Raw genomic sequence first — 17,786 nt, forward strand, 5'->3', positions numbered from 1 at the left:
TTATAACAGTAAGAATGATCAGAGAAAGCCTGTTATCAACCCTCTTTCAGACAGAAAGGATAGAGTGGCTGAGAGTCACTGTTCAACAGTTCACAAAATGTTCTCAATACCAAGAGGTTTGTCTCATGATGATGGGACAGGCTTTCTACCCAAACAGGAACACCAAATTTCATTATGCTACATGCATTAAACAGGTAAACTTCTACTCAAGGAAAGATTATGATTTCTCAATTCTTAGATTTTACTCTGAATTGATTTTTCAAGGAGGCACTGAAGTTTAAATGCATAATGTGTCTCTGAATCATAAATGGAATGTTAAAAATATGTGAAAAAACAAACCAACCAGGTCGGTTATCTTCAGCCTTAACAAATGAGCTTCCAACTTAGCTAGAGGCATGACTTTCTAAATTGAATTAATTTTGATAGCTGTTCAACAGTTACTTGGAATTCATTTTGTCTTTCATCTTAAAGATGATAGTTTGCTCAATTATTTCAATAGAAAGATTTTTTAAACAGAGTGGAAATACAAATCAAACCCAAAATGCCTTTAAATGCAATCTGCTCACAGAAAAGCCTTAAAAACAGTGTAATTCTGTTTTTGCGATTCCATATATATGTATCTATCAACATCCACTTAGAATATCTACATGCACAACTGTAACTTTAGGGCATATGGGTTTTACGTATGTTTTACATTATAATTATAACACATTCAACTCCTAAACTGGAATGATCAATGCATTCAATACTAGCAACATGGGAGACGGAAGAGAAACATGCTGGTTTAGTTAAATACTTTGCTACTGACAGACTAATCAACATACACATATATACAACAGCACATTCTAGTAGGACATAGGAGGACAATAACTTCACAGCCTTAACACTTTCAGTTTCAAAAAAGCCTTATAAAAGCAGAAGTCACATGGGTACATACGTTATTAAGCACTTTCAATTTATTTACTTTCATTTTCTGTGTTTTCCCCATTCATGTAAGAGAAGAACATATTTTACTGAAAATTTTATAAACAGAAATGAATGTGTCTCTACGTAAGGTCTTAAATCCTGTGAAGATAAAAATCTTGGTTTTAGTTCAGTCATCATACTATTTCCTTCTTACCTCACTGTATTTTTAAGGTAAATTTTATGAAGTCTCTGTATTTACTCTTTGAACTCTGGATTCTTTTTTTCATCTTCATTTCTAAAAGGAAATCAATAGTTAAACTCTACAATTTAGGACTCTGCTAGTGGATTATTTTTTTTCTTTTCCAGTCTCAAGAAAATGGATTAAAATAAGTCACTCCCTCAATTTCTGCTTTTTATGTTTCCCATTGAAGACAAAGCTCTTACTCCCTAAATTTTATTTTCATAAAGAAGAATAATCTACATCTTTCACAGATTCCATTTTCCAATATTAACTTACCTACATGGCCTGCAGTACATTTAAAATGGCTTAAAATCTATAATACATTGGTATACTGGTATTTGTATATACCTGTGCCTCTCTTTTTATGTGTACAGACACATATATATGTCAAGTTTATAAGACCTTTGCTACAGCAGAGAAATATCTTTTGCCCTTGGACTGTCAATCCGTAACTGAGAAGCTGTTTCACTTGCTGGAGGTACCTGGCAAACTCTTTCCATGTCCACAAATCTTAACCACAGGATATATAAAGCCCTTCATCACAGGGCATAACAAACCAAACCAAATCTCACAGTGCAGCTTAAGTTTTCTCTAGTACTCACATCTCCTCTTAGTATTCTCCCCTTTGTATTTTCTTCTTGCCTGTTACAGTGTACAGGGCAAATCCAAGAAAGGAAATGTTCAACTACTGCATGTCACATGGCTGTAATTCCCTACAAGTACTTATTGAGTGTATTCCCCCTATATTTCCCACCATATCAGAGAGCAGCCTGTATCTCACACTGATGATTGTTGGATATTTAGATATAACAGAAAATCCAGTATTATGCTGCTGTCATCTTTCAGAGTATGTTAAAAAAATGGAGATCGCTTTACAACAGCTGCAGTACACAGCTTTCAGATAGTGGAGTACAGCAACTTCCTATATGAAATGAGAGCTGAGAAGAGCAGATTGTGGCTATACATTGATGCATCGTGCCCATCCCCCCAATCTGTCTCAGCAGCTCTATCCTGAAAGCATAAAGCTACCCAAGAACCTCAGTGCTTAGATTTCTACCAGCTACACTACCTCTAACAGAAATAGTTTTACTTCACCTGCAAACCCTGAGCCACCACACTGATGTTAATCTCTCACTTCCTCCTTCCCCTATCAGCAGCTGCATCAACTCTGCATCTTCACTTGATTTGCACCTGCCAACTGTTGACTCCTTTTCAGAAGTACTCTGAAATTGTGAGTCAGCTACCCCATTATACAGACATTAGTCCTTCTGAGACCTCTGGCTTTGCTCTACCAGCAGCTTGCTTAAATAAGCAGCAAACAAAACAAAAAAACACAACCCACGACCAATCCAGCTGCAAAACATAAGGGGCTGACAGATCATACTTGTGTGTAGCTACTCCTCCTTACATTTTATTCTCGGTATTTGGTATCTAGAAAATAGTTAGTCCAACAAGTAACTCATTTAGTAACTAACCACGCAGTTAGACACAAAAAAGTAATTTTAAGGAAAAAGATAGTGCTATTTCTGATGTTTTCAATGTCAATTTTTTTTCATCTCAGAATTTCTGTGCTTGTTACTGTGGATGCTAAATAGAGCTGAATTTATTTTTTAAAATAATATGAAAAGTTTTATCACTACTATAAAATTTCACATTATCACAGAGACCTTGAGGACAGGAACTACAAGGTGTTTAGGATGACAACAGTTTATATATAGTCATCATCCTTTTCTGGTGTCCCACAATACTAACAAAAACAAACAATGGCATGGTGGTGGATATGGTGACTGAAAGAAGTTTATAACCTGCAAAGGTAACACTTATGTTGACAGTCAGATGAAGGTTAATCTTGTAATTTTCAGAGCTACTCATAGCAGTCACCAGCTTAATTGCACAAGGTTGCATGTTTGAGGGTGCAGTCACCATACAAAAAGTATCTTGAGTTTTCATGCAGAAGCACATCTTCATTGCTGAATATTGACTCACTAAAGCAAGTCAGATCCTTCAAACTTTTATTTAAGAGTCTTCTCAGACTCTGAAAATCCATACACTCAAAGGCTTCCAAATTTCAAGTATCCTCTATGAGAGGAGATTTTGAAAACGGGGCACTTACTCTGGAGTCTGTCACAGTACTAATCCACAATAGTTTTTATGTTCAATAGAAGACAGGTAATCTCATGGTACACAATGTGTTTCAAATTGGAAGAGATAGTTTCAGGGCCCCCGTGGTTTGTTCATAATGTATCCTTGGAAATGAATGGCACAGCACAGCCCTTCACTCAGTCATCTACTCCATATCAGAATCTAATTTCTTTTTGAATCACGTAACGCTTTGCTTCCTCTCAAGGTCTCACTCTGAGCCAGGCAGCTACGCTTTTTTGCCTCTTTCTTCACAGCCACAAAAATTTAATTGTCTGTCTCTGGTCTCCAAAGGCAAGAGAGATTTTCAAACAATGTGGACTCTCTTTGAAAGTAAGAGCTCTTAATCTCTTGGGACCTGACTTCATTTATGAACATCTGAGGAGGCAATACTGGGGTGGAGGTACTAAGATGTCCCTGAAAGGAACGCAACTTTGTTGTGTTTGTACTGTGCTCTCAGTGCCACTCATCCTGTGGATGATGGATGAAGCCTATTCAATGATGATGGAAAGTTAATATATCTGCAATTTAAAAAATAAATAAATGTAAGGAGGCAATATTTATTCCTATGAGTTAAAATGCTTAGATATGTCCAGATATATCAAAGATCAGCCCAGAAGAGAGAAATAAAGCATTTTTATGAGCAGAGATTTTTCCATCGGTTTCAAGGCTTCTACTTTACTTCAATTTGGATGATCACTCGAAAGACAGAAGAGAATATATAAGCTATAACTCTCTCAAAACAAAGCATATGTCCTCATGCAGCAGAACACAGCAACAGGAAAACAAGAGCCAAAGGTGGTATCTCTCTTACACTGCGCTTTCTCTAATATACACAAAGCACAAATACATAATCTAAGAAACACTTCATAGTGAATACTACTTATAAATGTCATGTCCAGCTAGACACTGGTAGCATAAAGTTCTCCTTGCCCAAATAGCAAACTATTTACTTTTATTGCTAATTATTTGCCTCCAATTAAAAAAAATACACTGAAATAAAAGCTCTTTGGACTTGCCACTTAAGGGATATGAAACAGTGTTCCTGCTTCAGCAGGGGGATTGGACTGGATGATCTTTCGAGGTCCCTTTCAATTCCTAACATTCTGTGATTCTGTGTGTGAAACTGTTTTCTTAATGTAAACACTCTGTTGTTGAGGCTTCTACGTATTTTCTGAGACTCAGCTGTTTTTTTTTTTCTCCCTATTCATTAGGGAACTAGGATACAACGGCCTTATTTCAATACTGATTTTTTAATCCTTTTTTTTTTAAGTTACTTCAATGACAGAAAAGTCTTTCAAAAAATGAAGAGCACTCTCCCTCCCACCACATTCCACTTTCTAGCTGATGTCTACTGTCTCCTCACTATCCTTTTTCTCTTGTTCTTTTTCATTACAAAGGTTTTGATCCACTTTTTCAGGCTACGCAGCACATACTGACTCATCCATTTGATGTTACTGTATATAGCACTGTTCATTGCTTTTTATTTTAGAGAGTCTTAAAAATGGCAAGACTAAACTAAAATACAAAAGTCCAGAGAAACCTACTTTCAACAGGAAGTGGACAAACATGACCTTTGTTTCTCCACTTGCCCTCAAGCCATATACACGCTTTCTTCAATGTGGGGAAAAAAGAAAAACCTTTTAAACAAAGGAACAAAATAAAAATTCCTATGGCTGATAAGCCTGCTCTTGAATTCCTTCTTGCAACCTGTCTCTGCCAGTCCAGTACAAAGCCCTTCCAGCGGACAACAACTAAGTAACAAGCAAACTGTGAACTTCATTTTTTTTCTCCATTTTTATTGCATCTTTCCAAGCCAATGGCTCTAAAATATTTTACACCAGCTCCTCTTCCTGCATACGTGTCCTCCCACCACCTCCCACTGTTCCCACCAGACACGAACTGCCAGTCTCCAAGCAGTCCAGTCAGCACCCAAGCTTAACAGCCCCAACCACTCTCCTCTCTCCCCAAACTCCTTATGCCTTTAACTTCTACAAACGTGTGCTGAGCTCCTGGCTGGTGCAATCCCTTCCAACCCAACAACCAGGGCTGTGCTTCCCAACTTGCCATCCCTCTCAAAGTTTTGCATTCCAGAAGACACAGCAACCTTTCACAGTTTCTGTGTGCCCAGAGGTTATAATGAGAGCTACCTCTTCTGCTCCCCGGGCTGCCTTATATCCTTCCTTTTCCTCTCTGTTCTCATGCTTCAGCTCCCCCAGAAGAGGAAAGGGGGGCTCTGCTCAGAGCTCTGAGTCAGTGACTCATAAATCAGCTCTGTGATGCTCACAACAAGAGGATACTGATTTTTTTACTAGGCTTCCAAGCAGCTAGCTTAATGCAAAACAAAGAAAAAGGTCAACGTTAACAACTTCAACAAGACCGATCAGCCATGTCATCTTGGTTTAAGTTCATAGCCAAGGCTGATTAAAGAGCTTTCATTTACTCTTGTTGCACGCCAACAGATTTGTGCTAAATTCCCTCTTTCCTGCACCAAACCGCACAGTCAAAAGAATAAATAGTCAAGGCTGACAATCTAATAGAAAAGAAACAATTTCTCAAGAAGAGGGAAAACCAAAATTATTACCAGGCACAGAAACAGTGACAGACATGCTACAGAAAAAACACCATTGTTTTTTCATTTGTGGTGTTTTTTTGTTGTTGGTGGTGGGTTTTTTGTTGTGTTTTGTTTGTTTGTTTGTTTGTTTTGGTAAGGTGTACAACAACGTTTGCTAATATATAATTACTTTATCACTGTGTATCCAGCTGTTTGGCTAATATGAGGCATTTTCAGGTATATGAAGAACAACAGTTAAGCAAAGTGATCAATGAGAGAAGTTTGACTTGTTTGACTGGTTCAACATACAAGCAAAGTCAAGTGCTGTCTGTCTTCTGGAAGACAGGTTTGATAAAATAGTAAAAAACTGTGCTCAGGTACCAGGAAAAGAAACACTTAGCATTAGATCACTTTCAAATATTGAAAGAGTCAAGGCTTGAAAATCCTCACAGTTTGGCAAGATAAGTAGGGAAGTCTTGAAGGAGGGATAACCTTCTGGACGTGAACCCCCAGTGCTGTCCTTCCTCAAACAACGTACAGCTGTTGCACCTCTGCTACTGGAATTTCATAAAGCAAAACTAAACTGCATTAGTTGGTTCAGTGGCTGAACCTCATCTTTCTAAACCCCACTACGTAAGCAACCAAAGAGGCATGCAGGAAAGAAAAAGTGCCACTACCCACAGCTGCTTGAAGCAGAGTACAGCAATGTAGTTCCCCCAAAAGCTTAACGAACAGCCCAGCTGTGTCTTCTCTCGGTATCATCTTGCCACAACACTGTGAATTATAACTAAAGGTATCTAGTCTTGAGGAATTAAGTATTTGCAAAACACTTTGACATGAGACAATAAAAGCTTTTTTTTTTTTTAAAGTGTATTTGGTTCCAATTGGTGAACGTAGTGATTTCTAACATGGAGAGTTTTGTGGTAAAAACTAAGCCACAAACTGGGTTAACCTGGTGGGATTCACAAGATGCACACGGCAGCAGGGGAGTACAGGAAACAATATCCCCCAAACCTCTTATGTATCCAGACTAATTTAAAATTCTCATAAAAAATAGATGTGTATTTGTCATAAGTTACTTATCGCAGTGATTTTCTATTCTGAAAAGGAGCATTCTTGGCACAAATAGCTCATTTAAAAACCTAGCAAACAAACTGAATATTTGAAGAGGAAAATGACTCAGCCTGTATACAGTATAAAGATTGTGAAGGGGCAAAAGGAAGCATGAATAACATTTTAGCTAACCTGAGAAGCAGAAAAGATGCTCAGATGCTCCCTGTGATGTTCATGGAAAGAAACAGAAACACTGCTGTGTAGATTATCTTCTGGGGAAAACAAACTGACAAGGATTATTACAGAAGATCGCACTGAACATTCAATTAACCTATGGCTGTTGACAAAATATCATAAGTAATCATATACAGTAAAGGGGGAAGGGCAACCTGACACACTTAAAATTTCAAATGTAGAAATAAGCAAGTAAAATCCTTAAACTTTCTCAAATATTTAGAAATGGCCTACTCTCATTTATTAGATGTGATCTCCATTCAGAGTCAAGATAATTTCCTGCCCACCACAGGGCAAGTTAACTTCTGCTGGTCCACAGCCACTGGAACATACCAAGAATCAATGAATGCACAAGATACAACTGCCCTCAGTACAGCAGAACTAATAAAATAAATGTCATGCTTGCACAGAGTCTTCAATTATATCATTATCTCTTGACTTATAATTTAAAGGGTGTACAGGCAAAGAGAAGCCACAACTCATGCTGTGCAGGAAGTTAATGAAAGCAATAATGAAGTGGCAAATATTGCACAAACCATGTTTCATAAAAAGCTAACTTGTGAGAAAGCTCAGCCAGAGGTTTCCTCTACATCAAAGCAATTTACTCTGGATTGGTTGACACCTTGAATACTTTACTGAAATGCACAGAGGTGACAGACATCCCAGCAGATGACTTCCACAAGGAACATGTTTTCCCAGAGCACTTAAAATGTCATTTTTTAGATTCTGATTTGATTAAAATACATATAATATCGAAGTTAAGAATCTCAGCTGGAGGCAAAGTATGGAGTGAACAGAGTCTCATCCCAAGAGACAACATCCACAGTCAAGTAAAGACACAGTATGTGTCTTCCACATTATGCCATTTTAGGAAAAACACCACTTCTTGCATATTTTGTGATACCTCAGCTACTTATTGAACATGGAGTACCTACATCCCACGTAGTTTCAACTCTCAGTCCCTCTCAGCTCAACACTGCCTATTTCCTAACTTGAGTAGCTCAGTAGGCAGGTTATCATGCATCCTTTTCTGTGCTCCCTGTCTCTCTTTGAATTTTATAGAATGGAAATGTAGCTCAGGACTGCAGGTTCCACGGGGTGGCAAAGAATCTGAAATATAAATATTGAAATATTTCTGCGTTGTAATGTCCAGATCATGTTACAGAACTATCCGATACGGGATAAAACACAGAAATACACATTATATTCCTTAATTTTAAGGCCCAGTACAGTAATCCTTCTTCACTAGCAAGATGACTGAAGATGACTCCCACTCTTGAAAATGAAAGCAACACATTCTGTGAAAAAAAATGGAAATTATTTAAAACAACAAAGATAACTAAAGGTATGTGAGCTAAAACCTAAGTCAGACACCTCAAAAACAGCAAGGCATTTTGATTTAGCATCACTGCCTGACAGACTATTAGTCAGAAAACAAGACTAGTGGGCTAAAAGGAAACCTTAAAGGAGCCACAAAAAAACCCAGTACCATCTGGGATAAGAGACAGAGAAACAACTAAAATATTATTCTGCCCTTCTGGAGGGTGAGGCATTGTTTTTACCACTTATATTATACTTAAAAGCTGGGTGGTGACAGATTTCATATGAGCATATACAACTTCAAGTCTTCTCTGTCAAGTATAGATATTATGATATAGTTTTTCATTATTATATTCATCTTTGGGGTTTGTTTTAGCTGAACTAGTCTAAATCAGCACACAGATGGACATACAGGAGGGGGTTATATTCTTTTGGAATATTTCAAGTATGGTATCAACAAATTTCACATAGTTCTGAATTTATTTATACTGTAAAATCATGGTTTAGAAAGTTACATTGCAGTGGAGTAGATATGCTATTGTTAAAATTAAGGTTGCCTAGCTCATCTGCGAAATTTGTTTCTAACTTAGCGTATATTAGAAATGTGGTAAAATTTTTTATTTTTTTATTTTACCTATATGTTAAGAGATCTGTTTCCTCAGAGCAAAGTTTTATTTTATTGGTCTTTTTCCATCAGACTGCACAGTGTCCAGTTGAATTATTTTGCTTAAATTTGCAGGATAGAGTGAAGTGGGGTAGGGAAGGGGAATCCACCTTAGTAAAGAAAGAAGAAACAGGAATGCAAAATGAAACTGTATATTTCATGTGTGGAAATAAAAAACACTTATCAAATACCTGCCTGACAGAACTCAGAAGATGACTGTGAATTCAGAGATGAATCAGCTACTGTGGGAATTATTAAGCAACACAATATATTAGCAGCTTGTAACAGGCTTACAGGAGTTCAGATATTTCTTTCCCCAGCAGATGGACAGAATGTGTAGTCTTCCCTTTTTACTCTTATTTACATGTATCATGTTTTCATAGCAAGAAGATGATTTCCTCTGTAAATTCAAATTAAATTCAATGGTTTCTGGAAGTTTTTGAAAAGATTAATGCAACAGCATAAGCACATCCAATTGAAAAAAAAACAAAACAACAAAGCTGTTAAACCTTTTTTTCCTCTTTAAATGGTGAACTTTTTCCATATTTATGCTCAATTACCTGTCCTGTTTTTACTGGATATCTAGGTAATGTAAATAAATAAGTCTACACCTTTTCCATCTTAGGGGCTGAAAGGGAAAACCAGATTGTCCCACAAGAATCAGCAAGAACTCCAACAAAATGAAATAAAAAGTTTACCTCTTTTTGCTAACAATCTATAATATATACTGCCAGATCATAGGGAATTTTCCAAGTTGTTTTTTCTTTTTTTCTTCAGGCCTTCTTAAAATGAGGAAGATTATAAAAGCAATTACTATTTCTAAATAAGCTGTACAGCATACCACAGAAGGGATCCGAACTATGGATCATTTAATGGCAACACAAACATCTTTCACTTATTACAAAAACCTCGAGACCAGAACATTACTACTCAGTGAGAGGAAAGCCAGCAACACGTAACATGCCTATAAAATGTCTGGAATAGGAACAGTTTATTACATTTTTGTTTTGCCTTATCTAGACAAAGAGAAGTCAGATCAGTCTATTTATCTGGGCTGCTACAGCCAGGACGCTGCTGTAGAGCAACATCATACATTGAGCACATGAGCTTCTACAGTGGTAGTGTCACTTCAGTCCTTCAGTACATACATACGCACTTATTTTGTCACGGTCAAGTGGTTATTTAATTTCTCATGCATTTCAAAGAAATTTAACAGGATAAAACAGACTCCTATAACGAGAGAATTTTGCATCTGTTGGATTTTAAAGGACAGGTCCAAACACTGGAAGTGTCATATGGAACAGGGATGGCCAGGGTCTATGACAGAAGAAGGAGGGAAGAAAAAAAAAAAAAAAAGACAATCTAAATACAGAATTACTACAATACCATTTCTAATGCCTGAAAACCAGTCATGCCCCTTCAATTTTGAGGTCTATTCCATGTACTAGGTCCTTTCCCTTAGTTACCAGCTCTGTTATTTTTTCTTTCCTCATTACAAAAATCATAGCCCTGTCTCTGGCATATTTGACAGAAGCCTTGTCTGGTCAATTATCTTCAACAATTCAGTCACCAGCTTAGTGAATATCACCATCAGCTTTCAGTTGCAAATTGAGACTATTTGTCCTCAGCAAGTATCTCTAGGATGCAAAGGCATTTTGACTGAAATAATGAAAGCCTCTCCTCTTTCTAATCTAATGTTATTTAACCTCTTCTTTGAGGTCACTATATTGGAGCTTCACTGTCAAAGCACTCTGTCCTAAAAACATAACAGATGTGGTATTTCCTAGATGCTAGGCTAGCTATGTCTTAACATTTTCTCTTATTTTTCAATTTTCCTCATTCCCTCTGTGCCAGGCAGTACAATTTCTGAAATAACTAATAACTCAAATAGTCTTGCAACTAGTTCTCTTTTTCAGAGATCTTCTTCCACAAACACCCATATCTTAATCAGGTCATTTTCTCTCTCACCTCAGCTTTGTACTTTTCTGAAATGTCATGGGAGGAATGTTCCCACTCCAATTTTTGAAAGTGGCCTTCAGTTTTGTGGTCTCTCTCTTTTCTTTCCCTCTCTCTGATTTTAGGAGCATGTCAGCTAACAGCCATGGACATCCTCTGCAATCAGCAAAGAGGTCCAGACCTGTCCAGAGGGCTACTTGTATTTCATATGTACTGAATCATCATGAGGACCCTCATTTCACACACTCTTTCCACATAACAGCTGCAGGGGAGCACTGGAACGCAGGAGTTTCAGCTAATGGTCCCTCATCTCTTCTAACATATCCAGCGTCTGGAAGTGATTCTCAGTTTACCTCCAACACAGAATTCGGCAGTGACCAAATTCCTGCAGTACAGCAAAATTTATTAACGATCCCGTCCACACTTTCAATTTCCTATTGACTGCTGTGAGATCCAATCTGAACATAAGAAACACTTTTTGATGTGGGGCGGTCAAACACTGGCACCCGGTGCTCAGGGAGGTTATGGAGAGCATTTGTAGAGATATTCAGAACCCAGACACAGTCCTGTGCAACTTGTTCTAGCAGACCCTGCTTGAACAAAGGAGATGGATCTCAGGTGGTCCCTTCCAACCTACACAATTCTATACCTCACAAAGTAGTCCTTGGTCTAAGGTATAAGACATTGGGAAAGAAAGAGAGATGGAGAACACAGTTTAAGTTTACCCCTATTTCCTTAAGACAACTTTTTGGATAGAAATTATTACAGTCATTACCAAACTAATATTTCTACCATTCGTGTTTTTTGACCACTGCTCTTTAAAGGAACACAACTTTCATTCAGGCAAATTGCAACTGTATTGCTTCCTTTCCTCATTTCTGTCCATCACCCAACATTGCCAACTCCTCAGCTCTTGAACAGTTCAGCTGGGAACACATAACGACAAGAACTCTCTACTCGATGACACATAATTCACATCCCCATCTGTAGAACAAACAGGCTGCTGTGTGAAATAACCTGATGAAATTTAACAAGGGAAAGTGTAGAGTCCTGCATCTGGGCAGGAACAACCCCAGGTTCCAGTATAGGTTGGGAAATTACATATTAGAGAGCAGTGTAGGGGAAAGGGACCTGGGGGTCCTGGTGGACAACAGGATGACCATGAGCCAGCACTGTGCCCTTGTGGCCAGGAAGGCCAATGGCATCCTGAGGTGTATTAGAATTGGGGTGGCTAGTAGATTGAGAGAGGTCCTCCTTCCCCTCTACTCCACCCCGGTGAGACCACATCTGGAATATTGTGTCCAGTTCTGGGCCCCTCAGTTCAAGAAGGACAGGGAACTGCTGGAGAGGGTCCAGCGCAGGGCAACAAAGATGATTAAGGGAGTGGAGCATCTCCCTTATGAAGAAAGGCTGAGGGAGCTGGGTCTCTTTAGTTTGGAGAAGAGGAGACCGAGGGGTGACCTTATTAACGCTTATAAATATATAAAGGGTGAGTGCCACGAGGATGGAGCCAGGCTCTTCTCGATGGCAAACAATGACAGGACAAGGGGTAATGGGATCAAGCTGGAACACAAGAGGTTCCGCTTAAATTTGAGAAAAAACTTCTTCTCAGTGAGGGTGACAGAGCACTGGAACAGGCTGCCCAGGGAGGTTGTGGAGTCTCCTTCTCTGGAGACATTCAAAACCCACCTGGACATGTTCCTGTGCGACCTCACCTAGGCGTTCCTGCTCCAGCAGGGGGATTGGACTAGATGATCTTTTGAGGTTCCTTCCAATCCCAAACATACTGTGATTCTGTGTGAAATCAACCTGGTTAGATACACCTAAGTATATAAAAGAGAGGTGGGACGCAGGCCTGATGCACTGCTCCACAACTTCTGCACTATTTAACTACCAGCACATCATCCCCTTTCACATCTGTAGACAGTGCGTGGTCACAGTTTGGGGGACAGTATTTGCCAAAATCATTCCCAACAGGCAACCTGGACACAGTTATGATGTCTTGGAAGAAGAGAGCTTTGGCACAGAGGTGAGCTTGGTGCCAGTGTCAGAGCACATAACCTGCTACTGCACAGGCAGCCCCTGGGTTCCACAGGCAGTGCAGCCCACCCCTATAATGAAGCAGTGGGAAGCCTGAACACGTGCTTCTATCAAACAGAAGAGCTGAAGGACTCGGGTCTTCCAGCAGGAGGGTACTGAGAAGAACATAAACACAAACTATTGCCACATCAGCTGCAAATTCTGTGCCAGATCTCTGTTTCAGCAACAGCAAAAGGCAGCAGAGGGTATGTTGACTGGGACCTTCACAGAGGAGTGCCAAGTATCAGACTCATTTTCTCTTTTCAGGAAATATAATATAAAAGGTAGAGATTATACACTGATGTAAGATGGGAGCTGCTTTTTAGTTGCCTTCAGTTCATTTTTTAATCAGTGAGGATAGCAATAATTAATTATGCTTCTTGTTTGAAAGACTTTATGCAGATAATCTGCTTATTATTTGCATTTAGAAGTGTTATTAGGATAAATGGAACCCAACTGCCCTGGAAATCTGATTTTTGTCAGTTTTGGAGATCACTACTCATTAAGAGGCACACTTTGAAAATGTACCACACTATTTTAAGAGGTCAAATACATTTTTTTCCATTCTCTCACTGCTTCCTGACATGTGGTATTTTTCAGCTTGTATTTTCATCTTCTGTAAAACAAGAATGAAGACACTTTGGGATTGGACAAGCTCAAATTATAATTATGAACTTTCAAAACACACTAAATACTGAAAAAGCAGATCATTTGGGTTCAACTTTGGAAAATATTATAATTACTGTTTTTTCACTGTTTTAATGAACTAGACTATTAGATAAAGTATGAAATAACAAATGTCATTAAATTCTACCCCTGTACAAATTATTAAATGAAGACATCTCTTAACTAATCAAACTCAATCTGGATAAAATCAATTTGTCCTCATCTGTCCTACAGAATTAATAAACATTCAGGCCTAGGAGAAGGAAAAAAACCTCTCATTTCATTAATGGAATGGTGTTGATGACAGATGTGCTATTGCTAAGAGAAATTTCTTTGTACATTCTTCACTGAACAGAGCAACTCAGTGCTTCTCTTTGGGTAAGTCTGGATTGTTTTAAAGAAACTATATTTTTCAATTTGTCACATTCCTATTGACTCATTTAAGGCTTCACAGATCCTGGATTGTGAACTCTCCGGAGTATTTATTCAGTACCTCTAAAGCAAGTTTTAATCTTGAGGACTGAGGCCTAAAACAACCAAAGTTATAAAACTTAACAAACAAACCAAAATCTATTACTGCCACATTAAATATGTCTAGAAATTAAGACTATCACTGGTACAGTAATGGTTAAATGCTGAAATGTGACACTAAATGAGTCAACTTAAAAGCTGTGAAACATACCTCACACCATAATAAACAAACAGGCAAGAAGACAGCCCTTTGTGGTTTCAGTAATATTAATCTGAAGGAAACCAACACAGAAGTCACTTCAAACACTGCAATAATTTTCAATAATTAAAAGACCTCTTGCACCTTAGATAAAAAATAACCAGTTTTTCAATATAGTAGATCAGGACACACTGGATCTAGGTCTGATGCAACTTTTTGGTTCTATTTTGTTATCTTGTCCTGACATAACTCCCACTGAAAGAGACATTATGCAGAATTTTCTAATGCAAACTTTGCCACAGGTATAGAAGAAGAGAAGGGTGTCTAGGGAACACGCACTCAGTCAAAGATAGCCTGCCATTTTCACCCTCTACAAATTTACATGTAACCTGCACACAGAGGAGACTTTCTCCTTCTAGTTGTGGCTATTTTAGTTCCCAACATGAGAGACACTTTTCAACCTACCATGCCCCAAGAAATCCTTTCTCCCTTTTCAGAATCAGAAAGTGCTAATAACAGCATTTATTTCTGATTTTCAGAACTCATTTTCTTTGCTTCTGAAGCACCACTAATATACACAGATGTAAACAAGTAATTACACTCTTAAAAAAAATAAATCAAATTATGCCATGTTACTTTCCTTAAATAATGAAATATGGATGTTTATCTCCCAGTAAAAATCTAAGTTTCGCTATCTTAGGAATAAACTATTGATCTATAACCATAATTAATGCCATTTCACAGACATCCCTGCAGTTTTCCCACAGACAACCACCTGGCACTTTGGCAGTCAGCACTGAGGTTGTAACACTGAACTTAATGACTTCTTCACAGCCATTTGTCACCGTGTGGCCAAATAAGCAGCCTTTATAATTGCAACCAACATCTTTAAGAAATCGTAACAAAACTACAGTTAACTCCACAAGGCCCTCACTACATCAGAAGGAAAATAAATTCACTCCTCAGTGGTTGTATTTCTTGACTATGAGAAGATGTTCTTTTTCAAGAAAATTGGTTGAGCAACTAAGAAATTTGATTACCTTCTGTCAAAGGAAAAGAGTGCACTGCTTGCAACTAAAATCAAGAAAAGTGCCCCTAAGTTAGTTTACATTACATTCTGAAATAGGTTTTTTAGGTAATAAGCAATAGATGAAAATCAGTTCTTTGCATTTTGTGCATTTCTAAGTACAGACGATTCCTTAAATCATGCTTTTTACATACAGCATTTCAAACTACTCGGTGGTATGTTTACCTTCAGACAGGAAGTATTTAAAAAAGAAAAAAAGAAATTCACAATTACATGATTGAAATGCTATTTTATAAACAATATCTGTTACAAAACAGCTTTAAAAAACAACCTGTTGAAGTGTATCCTTCAGTAATCAAGGTTTTGCCACAAACTTCATAAAATTAGAATCTCATCTATTACCTTTCGCTTAGCAGTTGCTTTTACTTCCTCACAAAGAAATATATGGTATAAGCAATGAATGGCATGTAAAAATATTACTGCCTGTTACCTTTTGAAAAGGCCTCATTGCCTTTTGTGTTTGATGCCCTCTGAATAAGTCTAAAGGCGTTTGAAACTTGAAAGATCTAAAGCATAAACCACCAATTTTCTGAAGAACTTGTGTATTCTTGGACAACCTGGATTAAAAGACCAAGTAGGGAAGAAAAAAATGTGTCTGCAGATCTAGTTATCAAGTACCATCTAGGACACTGGAAAAACACTAGCTATCTTACTTTTCTTTCCTTTATACTTTTTCAAATCTAAGATGAAGTATTCTGAACACTAGAACAGATTTTTGAACAGATCGTTGTAAACAGGTCAAGTAAAAAGGCTCAGATTAAACATTCAATAGTTCTGAAGGAGGAAAACTGCAAGAAGTATCTTAGATGTTACCGAAGGTATGAGGTCTATTCAAAACATTTGTACTGAAAGACAGAAGGATAATGTAAGGTCTCTTAAAAGTACAGACACTTCTCTAAGGAACTTGATTCTCTTAATACTTCATGACAAGTGGTTTGGTTTGATAGTTACACAGACCCTGTACTGAACACTGCATTCTACAGACAGCATAACAAGGGTCAGTATTTCTGTATCTCATGGTTTTGTTAAGCATGTGCTTCTGTTATACGTAGTTCTGTAAGCGTTGCTTAATCTTAACCCATCTGAACATACATTGAAATATTACTGAGCAGTCCACACAAACTGGCAGTTAAAACCAAGTCTTAAATCAAGAAAAAGACTTGCCATTAAACTCTGTTATTCTAGAGCTGCTTATTTACTTGTCTAAAACAGCTTAAATAATGAAATTTGGCATTCATTGCTCCTAACTTCATGAGCAACTTCTACAATTGCTGTGCCAGAAAATGACAAATTGAACTGACATGTTTATTATGTTTCTGAAGTTTTGGAAGGCAGAAGCTGCAAAGAATCAAAAGCTTTACGTTCTATGCAAAGCGCATATTGAGAAAGAGATTACAATAATCCAGTGCTCTGGAAATACAAAACCACCAATAAGCAGAAACAACTAACTATGCCAACCATAAAAAATAATCATGTGGAGTAAAGTACCACACTTTCAGCCCATACCATCAAGGCTAAAAAGCCAAGAACACAAAAACCAAAGGCTAATCCAACTAGAAGGTAAGGAAGGAGCAGTTCATGATTGTGTATTTGAAAAATGAGCAGATACTTCTACCATAATAATAATGATACCATAAGGCGAAGTTATATTTCTAGAGCACTAGAGGATTTTTGTTTGTTTGCTAGCACTATATGAATTTAAAATAGTGTTACCTATAAACTAAGTACTTTTTAAGAGGGGAGATCAGCGCAGGGAGACACACAAATTTCTAAAACGTAAAAAAAATCAAACATGGAAAAGCACTAGTGGTATACAAAGAAACAGAACACACCCGGTAAGGCTGCTTATATAATCTCAACTTTTCCTTGTGACCTTTTAAACAAACTACAGAACTTAGAATGGAGTTTTCCATCTACTGATCCATAACAGAAGACAGAATACTAGCAGAAGCAGTGCACATTTTCTCATACTGTCTGCATTAGGAAAAAAAAAAAAGAGGTTAAGCGATATATATATTTAAATGTATCTATTTAGCCATAAAGTATTTTAAATCTTACATCATCTTAAAATGAAGCAAAAGTTACTAAGCAAGAAAACACACACCTGATATACCCTGAGACTCCGTCTTTAGATCACAGTACCACAGTCTGTTCACTGGATCACACCCTTCTCGGATAGACAGCAAGACATATCGACCATCGTCTGATACCTGTAAG

At 37.7% G+C, this 17,786-nt stretch overlaps 1 protein-coding gene across 3 annotated transcripts in view; it reads right to left on the reverse strand.

Moving 5' to 3' along the window:
- Window positions 1-17,786, reverse strand: part of PREP (prolyl endopeptidase) — a 108,059-nt gene that overhangs the window by 59,621 nt on the left and 30,652 nt on the right. For all 3 annotated transcript variants that reach the window (XM_065056608.1, XM_065056607.1, XM_021297228.2), the window contains exon 7: window positions 17,674-17,779. In XM_065056608.1, coding sequence (XP_064912680.1) covers window positions 17,674-17,779 — 106 coding nt within the window. The remainder of the gene's footprint in view (window positions 1-17,673; window positions 17,780-17,786) is intronic.

This window comes from Columba livia, chromosome 3, assembly GCF_036013475.1.
Source record: "Columba livia isolate bColLiv1 breed racing homer chromosome 3, bColLiv1.pat.W.v2, whole genome shotgun sequence".
Classification (NCBI taxonomy): Eukaryota; Metazoa; Chordata; class Aves; order Columbiformes; family Columbidae; genus Columba; species Columba livia.